This window comes from Hippocampus zosterae, chromosome 8 (genome assembly GCF_025434085.1).
Source record: "Hippocampus zosterae strain Florida chromosome 8, ASM2543408v3, whole genome shotgun sequence".
Taxonomy (NCBI): Eukaryota; Metazoa; Chordata; class Actinopteri; order Syngnathiformes; family Syngnathidae; genus Hippocampus; species Hippocampus zosterae.
Genome location: NC_067458.1, coordinates 12,233,197 through 12,244,633, shown reverse-complemented (window position 1 = coordinate 12,244,633; position 11,437 = coordinate 12,233,197). Strand labels below are relative to the sequence as shown.

General features: G+C 40.2%; 2 protein-coding genes across 4 annotated transcripts in view; one reads left to right on the top strand and one right to left on the bottom strand.

The window, feature by feature from the left end:
- The window catches only part of LOC127606352 (uncharacterized), a 674,358-nt gene that overhangs the window by 579,681 nt on the left and 83,240 nt on the right, over window positions 1-11,437 (bottom strand). The window lies entirely within an intron of this gene.
- LOC127606354 (uncharacterized) lies at window positions 4,012-9,266 on the top strand. Of its 2 annotated transcripts, none has more exons than XM_052074649.1 (3): window positions 4,012-4,981; window positions 6,489-6,622; window positions 8,652-9,266. In XM_052074649.1, the coding sequence occupies exons 1-2, from the start codon at window positions 4,333-4,335 to the stop codon at window positions 6,605-6,607; spliced, it is 768 nt and encodes a 255-aa protein (XP_051930609.1). In that variant the 5' UTR covers window positions 4,012-4,332; the 3' UTR covers window positions 6,608-6,622; window positions 8,652-9,266. The 2 variants fall into 2 exon arrangements, with proteins under 2 accessions (XP_051930609.1, XP_051930608.1); XM_052074648.1 differs by having other exon boundaries at window positions 4,021-4,981; window positions 6,489-6,602.

Here is an 11,437-nt window from a genome sequence, read left to right as displayed (position 1 = left end):
GTGTGTGTGTGTGTGTGTGTGTGTGTGTGTGTGTGTGTGTGTGTGTGTGTGTGTCATTGACAAATACATAACAAGGATTAAAATTACTACCTTATAATATCTTTGCTTCACAGTCTTGCCTATGTAGTTTCTCTGAGGGATACGGAGAGGATCGGGCCATAAATAAATAGATCCGCGCAACTGATGGCCATTATAAATGCATGAAATCGTGTTTATTTATTTATCTAAATTTTAATTTAAAATTGATCTAAATGCCAACATTTATTTTGAAATACAGTACTGAGGAAGCACCAATAAACATTATCCAAAAATTGGAATTGATTCACACCCCGACACTCCCCAATCAAAAATATATAGTATTTGAAATTCTTTGGAGTACAAGATGACTGCCTTTGAATTACAATAACAGTAACTGTATTTCTGTGTTGCATCAGAATTACTTTCAGCAAAACAACCCCTGATGTTTAATGTATGACATTTAACTTTATTTTTTAACAATTTCGAGTGTGCCATTCGCCTGCCATGCATGATTTTGTTATGTGGTAGGAAGCCGGAGTACCCGGAGAAAACCCATTCAGGCACGGGAGAACAATCAAACTCCACACAGGAAGGCCAGAGCTGGAATCGAACCCTGCACCTCTGCACGTGCTAAGCAGTCTCCACTATGCCGTTCACAGATAAATGCTCAGACAATTATTTTATTCAACATTCTTCTTGAGTGAAATTTTAAAGTGAAAGTTATATAATGGATTTTATCATACTTTTGATACAGTGGGATGATGGCCTCATTTAGTTTTCCCTTGTACAGCCGTTATGACTGTGAAACCATATAAAGAAGTCAACTACTGTATTGAGGGGTTTGGTAACAAGAAAATGGTTACAATATCTCGCTTGTTTATTACAATATAAGAAGTTGAAATTTTGGTACAGATTTTAGCAATCATCATAGAAATTAATGTGTTTGATTCGCTTTTGCAGTACACATAAAATGATGTGGTGGGCCAAATCTGGCCCCCGAGCCTCAAGTTTGTCACCAATGCGCTCACGTAACATTCGGGAATAAACTGCCATTTTGCATAAAATCACAGGAGACCTGAGCAAAGCTGGTGTGATTTCAAATCCGTGAGCATCTCGAGTATTAACTGCTTAAGTGCCATATTCTTTGTCTTTTTGTCAGTCCATCACTGCAGACTTAACAGCTAGCAAAGAAGAGAAGTGACGAGTGGGAGAAGCGTGATGATGATAGTCCCAGAAACTGATCTTGTGATGAATGCTAGCGTCTCTCTCCAAGCTGCTCAATACAATACAGCTAAATCAACACTGAGTCAAGTGAGCTGTATTTGATTTATTTATTTTTTTTTTTTACACTTTGGTCAATGCTGTAAACGTTGCCCGTACAGTCAACAATGGTTTTATGATCGTGAATTGTGGTGACACTATTTTAAGGTTTGTAGAAAATAAGCCTGTTTTATCATGCTGCTATTTATAGTATGCTGTCTTTTTGGTTTGTTTTAGGTTTTATTCCAACCCCCCGCCACTCCGGTTCGTCTTGGACGACATGTCACTGTGACTGGTTCAAGTGGCATTCTTGACCCTCAGATGTCGGTTCACGTAAACAAGGAGGTAAGTAGATGAACAGCTGCCACAAACACAACAGAGACTTTGGAAACAAACACAGGCCACTCAACTAATCAACACAGGTCCAAAGGTTTATATTTGTTTAGTTATTTGTTTTGGTCAGACCTGCAGCCTATTATTTATTCATCACTACTAGTGAAGCTTTGTGTGAAGTGTACAATAAATAGTATTTCAGGCTGATAGCACCTTTTCAATGAAGGAAAAGGCATTTGTGGATTAAGGGATTAGGCTCTTGGAAACGTTTTTTTTTTTTCATTAAAATGGAAAGTCAAGGGCAGCTTTAGCGTTTCCCCGCCCTAATGCTTCAAAGTAAGCCTCTTGATTTGAAGTGTTGCCTTGGTCATGATTTTGTCTCATCTTTTCACTGCAAAGGCAACATAGGAGGACAGGCAGGACTTTTCTCCATGCGAATAATCAAAGTCAAAAGAGTGACCTCTGCCCTGTGAGATTTCATCATCCAAACTTTATACCATGTTTTATGACACTGCCACATGTGATTTGAATTGTGGTGTGCACACATTCACATAATTTGTCTCAGTTACTGACAACATGACTTTCTTTTTCTTATCATTCAACCTTGATTCCATGTTAGTCCCATTGAGATCTGATTTTGTGGCGTGTAATAAATTTATATAGATAGAAGATTGAGTAAGTGAGGCCATTGTTGTGCCGTGTCAGCTCATCTGCCATATTGGATGTGGCCGACCATGGTAGCTGGGCTGCACCACTCAGCGACTCGGTGTGGGTCCAGAACCAGGGCTGGGACTGATACAGCTAAGGTCGGGTGCCCGTGTTTGCTGTCTCCTTGAGGCTAAAAGGCATGTAGAGCAGTTGTTCTTGACCTGGGGTCGATCGAACCCTATGGGTTCGGTGAATCGGTCTCAGGGGTTTGACGGAGCCTCTGCTTTGGAGGTTAAGTCACACACGACTCAACATGTCAATTAATTATGACACACCCGCTTAGCCATCACTGACTGGTTGGTTCATTTTGTGCACAATTGAAAAAACGTATACTTGTGTCTTGAAATTGTATGTAGGTGTTTTCTGTCGTTCATAAATGTGTTTTTTTTAATCTCTTGAATTTGTTGAAAAGTCATATTTTTATTTTTCACTAATGAAGGATTTGGTGAATGTGCATATGAACTAGTTGGATTTTGTACATCTAATAAGGTTAACAACCACTGATCTAGAGTTTTAACTCCTCAATTGCCACATTCAAAAAGGCCAAAGCTGTGATGACGACTGTCTTGGGCACACCATGAGGGTGTACCAGCACCTGATGGTACCCGCGCAACAGAACCACCTTCAAAAAGATGATGATCCGCAATAGCTGGGCGGAAAAGTCTTTGTTCCACTTCATAATAATGTCTCAGTTCGTGTTGATTCTTCACAAAATATCCAATTTTATATATTTATGTTTGAAGCCTGAATTGTGCAAAAGCTCAAAAAGTTCAATACTTTTGCAATCCACTGTATAAGACTGACAAATAACTACACACACCTGTCATGATTCTGTTTTTGTTTAGATTACCTTTTGGTTTTGCTTCCTTGTGTGCTTTTGTCTTTCTAGTTTGGTTTGTTTCCACCTGTTCTTGTCTTCCCGGTCCCTTGTGTCAACCAATCAGCTCCCTCAGCCCTTTGTGTCTTGTCTAGGTGTTCCTTGTTGTCACGCCAGTTTGCTTGTATTTGTTCAACTGTCATGTGATTTGTTTGTTTGTTACTTTGGTTTATTGGGGTTTTTTAGGACTCTATGTTTTGGATTTTGTTTTTCAAGTATACCCCTGCAAGTGTTTTATGGTAATACATTTTCTTCAGTACTTCCTGGTTCTCCTGCCTGCCTGCTTTTTTGTGTCCATGAACATCACACACACATGACACAACCTGCCTCTCTGACAGTGTGGAAGAAGTACATTAATATAAATACAATAAAATATCAACACACTGTTTAAGAGGTAAGAGCACATATCTTAACATAAATATTGAAATATTAATATTAGTTATTTATTCTGTGACCGTAATAACTAAGAGCAATAGCTGAATATATATATCCAAATACGATATCCTGTTTGCAATATTTAAAATTAATTGATTGAAACAAATAGTTTTTGTATTGAGTCATTTAAAGTCAAGGATTATGATTAATCAATGTAAATACTAAAAATCCCGAGATTATTGTGAGCTAGAATGGTTGTTCCTCTATGTGTGCCCTGCGGTTGGCTGGCAACCAGTTCAGGGTGTAGCCCACCTACTACCCGACACAGCTAGGATAAGGTTCAGCAGGCCCGCGATTCTTGTAAATATAAAAGGATTAGAAAATGGATGGGTGGATTTTGTCTTAATCCTATATGTCTGACATATACGTCATATATGTACATCTCTAGCGACATTGATATTTTCCGCACGCTCCACTTTGCCACATTCAGCATGGCGATACAATCACCGGAAAGTGTAGCACTTAGTATGTAGTTTGTGCACATATGTCTATGACTAATTTCCAAAGCTTCGAGTTGCTGACGCCCACCAATAAAATTAGCCAATAGAAATAGACGTTGAGCTTTGGGTTCCGCTCCATAACCGCGCCTACCGGGCATGCAGCTGACAACCGTGCAAACCTTTCGTGGCTGCATGGCACGGCGGTGGCGCTCAGCCTGGCTCTTCTAGTCTGGTTTTACCAGTTGCCACACGCAGGCAGCCATGTCCGTGGAGAGCGACTTTGAGAAGACGCTCGCCTCAATTGGAGGCAAAGAGAAGATCTATTTGGTGAGTGATGCGGCAGAAAGGAATAAAGCGGGCGAATGCGACGCCGATGTGGTGCAGGAGTTCATCGACGATTTGTTCGGCGACCGACGGCTTCTCTCTACCCTCGCTGGGGGCGATCAACGCCAAGTCTGCCCAAAGGGCAACGGCGACAAGCCTTCCAAGGGGACGCCCGTCGATTTGGATTCGGGAGCCCGCCCGGGTTGCACTCAAAGAACAGTTATCAGGCAGTCGAGCAGCTCCAGCCGCCGGAGGACCATCGACTGCCCCGCCATCGTGTTCCTTTTCAGGCAGACTTTCGTCAGCAGCGAGCTGTGTTTGAAGGAGGTCCTCAAGGACGTCAAGGCGCGCACCAATCGAGCCGGCGGCACCTTGCCGGCCTTGATTGGCTTAGTGCGCATCACCGCGGGTGAGAGCGACGAGAGCCGCCGATGCGTCCAACGCCTGGAGATGCTCATCCGCAAGGTGTTCCCGCAACATCCAGCTGACACCGTCTGGGTGGCCTCGTTCGTCCCCGGCACGCCAGGCAGCGTGCTCGACATCAAGAAGAACGTCTGCAGAGTGATAGCTTGTTCCCAAACTACAGGTGTGAACTAATGAAAAGCTATCATCACAGCAGGCGTGAAACTCAGTTTTGTCCAGCCCTTACAAAGCTGGAAACGGGAGTCAAAATCATTTTTGTCGAGCTATAAGTCTTAAACTGAAATAAATGCATTATCGCTCATCATCATGCATTTGGTTGTTGTTATGGATATTTTTTACAACAAGCTAAATTTTCCTTTTGAAATTCTGGTAATTAGGCCCAAGCAAATGCAGTAGTTTAGTAGTAGAACTATTGTTCAGTTTATGTGATTGTAAGATGTGATTAAAATAATGTTTGAACACCGTTACAGTGAAGAAAAACGCAATTTTAGAAAACATTTCTTCCCAAATGAAAAGAACAAATCAATTAAGTAAGAAGCATGACGTTCTTGATTTGGGGCTCAAGTGTCTATGGCTATGCTATAATGGATCACATCAAATGAAGTGGTGGACTGCATACTTCCGAAATGAGATTGTGAGAAACCATGGCCACAGTTATCCCTAAAGTTGCGCCAAGTATTCACGTTGTGATTCAAAGGGCTTAAAATGACTTGCAGTGCATCCTCATTAATGTTACATTGGCCTGACTTAAATGTAGGCAGCTCAGTTCTCACTCAGTGTTGGTATGGATTTTGAGTGCGGATGGTTGTCCATCTCAATATGTGCCCTGCGACTGACTAACGACCATTTCTGTGTGTTTTCTGAAGCTGAGCCATGATTGGTCATTTTCAGTAGACAACAAGTGGCAAAATGGCTGCCATATGAGATGAACAAAAACAGGTGGATTTTGATGCTTAACTCATAATCAACAAACTCAATATTAATCACAATGCCATATTTAAACTAGTGGGGGTGCAAAAAAACATTCTTGTACACACAATTTTTAGGTTGACTTCCCCTTTAAAGTGGTGCATAAGTGACGATCAAGGAGTGATACATTTGCCCATAGTGATACAGTGTACACTGTTGTGAAAAGTGCACAACAAAATTGTTTCCCAGCAGGATGCACCTTTGATCATGAAACATTAATATTTTTCCACATTATTATTATTGTTATTATTGTAATATTATACTCTGCGGCTGTCTGCTTTTGCCTATCTTCTGCCATTTGCGTAGCGACAAAAGCCAGATTGTGAAATGGGAACATGTACAAATATTTCTACTATCTGTATTTAACCCAACATGTTTGTTTTAAACTTTCAGGTCTTTAACCTGAATGAAGGACAGCATGCAGCTTTAACTGCCCATTACAACAAGAGAGAACACATTTTTCCTTATGATAACAACTTTAGTAATGTGTTGTAGGTGATTAAAGTAAAGGGCCATCAGCCATAAACTCACTAATGATTCAGAACACCGGGCAGACAAATGAATGTAGGTCAAAGCATGACATTCACAAGACCACCACTTCTTCCTGAAAAAAAGTCCAAGAACAAAAGAAGCTTTCATGGGGGGGAAAAAACATTTAGGATAAGTTGCCAACTTTTTAAATGCTCATTATTGCCTTGCAGATATTACCGAGCATCGCGAGAACCCGCTTTTGTGGCCCTTCCAGTGTTTGTTCAGGTCTAATAGAGGAGGAGCCAGAGAAGCAGCCCGCAGTTCTCCTACCAGCAAGCGGAGAGGTTAGCAACAACATGTCAATGTACGGGACTGACTGGCATGAACTCTCCCACACCATCTGTTTCGCAACCTTTATCCATTCGATCACTATGACAGTTTCACTTCTAAATTTATTCCATCTTAAACACCATGGGTGAAAAGCATGGCAACACCCAGTTAAGACAACATGTTCTTTTTATCCGGCGAGGATCCTGAGTTCAAGGAAATGTAGGAAGCATTTTTTTTCACACCAGTTGTCAGATGATTTGTTTCACATTCAGACAACCGAACTGCTTGTAGATGTGCAATTTGTTTCAAGCTTCCAGGTCAAAAATCCCATTTGTCTTCAACAAGAAAACGGCTAAAGGGGAAAATCAAGTCCAAATGTTCTTATACTTTCTATAAACGCCGTAATCTAATTAATACACGTTTATCGATGGCAAAATCCACTTGCTTTTAGCCATCTTAGGGGGTGGCCATTTTGCAGTGCAGCGGGGCTCAGCTAACAACCAATTATGATTCACCTGTTTTCTGACTTTAGTCATGCATAGGCCATTTTGCTAGTGCTGGAGCCACCTGAAAGAGTCCTCCAAGCACCTCCAAAATTTTAGTTGGGGTTTTTTTGTTGTTTTTTTTTTGCACGAGCCCTATAATTGTAAACGCCATACAATACATAGTTAGAACGTACTGTAATACCGGTACTTTAACATAAAAAAATACAGCATACTCTTTTGCTTTAAAAATGGTTTATTCATCTTACCCTTTCCACCTCTGCTTTTGAGGGGCGAGCTATGTTGATGTGTGCATTGTGCGGAGAGCTGTGTGTGGTGCCTTGTTGTGGGGGGTGGGAGGTTTGCGTGTAGTGTACCCTGCTTTAACCAGCATATGTCCAGTCAATACCCAATATGTAAATTTATGAGCACAACTGAATGGGGAGGAGACTGCCTTTCACGAAAAAGTGTCACAACAATTTTTACTCATTATAAGGGACTGGTTTACTCCAGAAACATACATGTCGAAGAGCTGTGCTATCAAAATAAGTTGTATATATTTTATGATGACAACCATTTTCTCCTGTGCTATCGCTCTTTTAAATAACTTTGATCACATTTGGTTTACATGCTGATTTCTTGCGCACATTTGGGGAGAAATGCTCCCAATCCCTCGCCGGTTGATGCATAGCACCCACTACTTCCCATTACCCCAGCCCCCACATTCAGCTCCCTTCTCCCCGGTCTTTGTAGCACCCATTGACCTCTGTGTTCCATCCCTAAACCACTAATCCTAGAATCACCCTGGAAACTGTGTTGTCATTTTAAGTCGACAGCAAGTGGCAAAATGGCCGCCCCATGAGATGGATCTCAAAACAGGTTAATTATGCTCCATAATTGTGGACTGTATTCCACAAACACAATTTTAAACAAAATCCTGTGTTCAGACTCGTGTGGCGGCATAGGACATATTGTAAAGAAAATGTTTCACTTGACTTCCTCTTGAACAATTTTTATAAAAAAATATGGGAAGCAGGTTATGGGACCAGTTGCAAAAAATTAACATAAGATGAGAGCCGTACAACACAATAAAAGCATTTAAAATGAAATCCTTTAAAGAAAGGCAATTCATTTAAAACTACTTTTTTTTTGTCTTGCACTGTATTGTGGCAACTCTCTTCACATTAAGCAGTTTAAAAGAGAATGAACAATTCTAAAAAAAAAAAAGGCTACAAGTTACAGTATTTCAACCCACGGTTAGTTGAAGTTTACTGTCAAACTAAACATAAAAGAATTACATTGTACTTGAAACAACCACGTAACTTTGCCATAAAGTTAACTAGCTTTATGCTAGCACAGAACGAATTAAATACATACCACCGCTATAAATTACATTTCCACCGATTCAGCCTCTGTGTCCAAACTGCAAATGAATGCAGCTTACATGAAGCCATCACTGGCTAATTTACCAATAAGAGCCTCGATCCCAATTGTTTATGGTCAAAATAAGTTACCCACAGCATGGAAAAAAATTAAGGGGATTCATATTGGGTACTTTTTCACAGCTCCTTTTTTTCCTAGGTGACTCTGGAAGTGTAGAGGAGAGCATCCCTTTGAAAAGCAATTCCACATCTGCTGGGACGAATGAACAATCACCTGGAGCAAATGCTTGATGTCATGTGACCAAAGCCCAACACTGTGAATGTTGGAACTCTTTCGGCAAAAAGCTGGTGTCGAGAGCCTTCAGGGTGTCACGGATATCAATTCGTGGTGCTCAAGTTTCTCAGTGCTAAGCCAGACAAAAGATAATACAGACTTGCCTTATCACGACATTTAAATGTTGCCTTGCACGTGTACATACTTTCAAGGAAGTATAACAGGTTATCACGCACAATGTTATTTCCAGTTGACCAAAACTACTGTAACTCGTGCATTCCGAACTTATTTGAGCTACTGAAGAGTGAAATTAATATTAGCCTTCAAATAGTATCAACATTGCTGTATTTCTGTTGAAAAGCTAATTTTCTTCTCGAGACTGAATCACTTTCTTCTTTTTCACTCAAATTATTTAAAACATTATATTGTGCCTTAGAATAGGCTTTTCAAAAGTAAACTAATTTGCTCTACTGTTGTAGGTATTTATTAGGTTTATAGATTGTTTAATACATATTTGAATAAAAGCAATTCACAATTTTGTGTCTGTTGTCAAATACATTCCTTTTTTTTAGGGTTGTCCATGATCACATGATTTTCAGCTGATTGGTATCGGCTGAAAAAGATAAGATTTTTAAATATTAATTTCTAAAGTCACGAATAAAATACTTTAGTTCTTTACTTGATTTAAAGTGCTGGCTGATTTGCAGCAATGTACAAAGATATCATTGGAGACCTTTATTTTTTTAAAGGGTCCCGTCTTCCTTTTTCTTGTTCTCTGCATTGCAGAGGTATTGGATTGGGACTTGCGTTCTGCAGATATTCAAAATCAAGTGACTTGGTCTCAGACTCGGGTACAAAAAAACTGAAAATAATTTGCTTAAAATATAAAATAATTGCAGAATTACATGGAAAATTATATTTAATAATTCAATTCAATCAATTGATTTTATTTCAGGACTTCATATAATTTGACATTTTTAATGTTCTCATGGCAATCATTTATTTTTTTGTATATAATTGAATTCCATATTTCGTGTGCCAGATAGCATAATTGCCTCAGTCATATTTCAATGTTTTGGAAAAAAACAAGAATAAAATACTGTGATCCCATTCGTTTTTTCCTCCAAAGGACTGTACAGTATTCAGACATAAATGCCGAATGACTCTGAGATTTTGTACATGACTGTACTTTTGATTGGTTCCCAGCGCGATGTTGACCAATTACAGCACAAGTGAATTTATCCCGTGAGCTAATTGGCTGCGCATCTTTACAGCCCCACCCAGCACCTTTCTTGTGTCTCTTCACGCTGCTGACTGATTGTTCGTCTGCCTCTCTCTGACGTACTCTTTTCTGTTGTGTTTGCTACGTGCTAGTGATGGGAATTCCGGCTCCTTTTAGAGAGCCGGCTCTTTTGGATCGGCTCCCTTAAAAGAGCCGTCTCTTTCGGCTCCCAAATGGCTCCTCATTTTTTTTTTGTTGCTTAAATTAATTTAATACTAAAAATAACGTAATATTAGGTGCAAAATGAAGTACTAATGCAAAAAATAGACATTATATCAAATATTTATTATTTATATGGCTTTATTTATATTCTTCTGAACATACTCAACATGGAGTGCTACAAAAATAAAAACAAAGTACAAAGACCCATCTCAAAACATGGTCGTCAAAAAGTTCCAATCTCTGAATGTGTATATTTATAAGCTTTTAACTATTTACAGTAAAACAACATAAGTAAGCTTTGAATACCACACAACAAGTAATAAATTAAAATTTGTAAAACAAGAAGAAAAAAAGCAGCATTCAGGTAAAGGTTTTAGCTTGTCTTTAGCGAAGATTGACATGAAGAAAAACCAAGTGCAGCTTTGAGGGGTTGATCCTGTTTCTCCTCTCTGTTAATATTTGCCCTGTTTTGGAGAAGATTCTCTCTGAGGGGACAGATGTTACGACAACACACAGCCAACACAAAATGGATGAAAATCCCTTGCAATCATTTTACCCAGTTCCTCGTCAATTGTGTTCTGTTTTGCTGGTTTTATAGCTTTTTGTATAAAGTGGCTCATAGAGCTCTGGGTTGTACATCTAGGCAGTTGTGACATTGCAGCAGCAGCAACAGTTGCAGACACACTAGCACCTTCATTAATAGCTGGTTCCCTTGCTTGTCTTTTCTCTTCAAATTGTACTGATGGGTGGACATTTCTAATGTGCCTGTGCTGGTTATTTGTGGAGCCTGATCTTTGGGATATTTTAACCTTGCACAGTCTACACGCTGCCTTTGAACTATCAATTAAATTGAAATGAGTCCATATTTCACTGCGTTTCCTATCCATTTTCTCACCTTTCCACTTTCCACCGTGTTGTTTTTTTCCACTAACTAGCTCTCGTCTCCTCGTCTGTCTTGTTCGGTGCTGCTCAGTGTGCTGCTGTGTGTGTCTCTTCTTTAACCCCTCCCCCTTCTCTAAACTGCAGCGTGTGTGTGTGTGTGTGTGTGTGTGTGTGTGTGTCTGTCTGTCTGTCTAACCCTCCCCTTCCGGCTCCCAATGAGGTGGGAGCCGGCTCCCATCGTTCACTTCAAAGAGCCGACTCGTTCGCGAACGACACATTACTACTCCGTGCACGGTGGAGATGTAGAGGGAGAGAGACAGAGTGAGAGAGAATAGCGGGCCAGGAGCTAGCTGGAGGCTAACGGCGGCTACACTGTCAGAGCGTA

Excerpts from the sequence above, each read along its gene's own strand:
- LOC127606354 (XM_052074648.1), top strand. The coding sequence starts at position 4,333 with ATGTCCGTGGAGAGCGACTTTGAGAAGACGCTCGCCTCAATTGGAGGC. Across the intron at positions 4,982-6,488 it reads AGCTTGTTCCCAAACTACAG|ATATTACCGAGCATCGCGAG; the intron begins GTGTGAACTAAT and ends ATTGCCTTGCAG. Across the intron at positions 6,603-8,651 it reads TCCTACCAGCAAGCGGAGAG|GTGACTCTGGAAGTGTAGAG; the intron begins GTTAGCAACAAC and ends TTTTTTTCCTAG.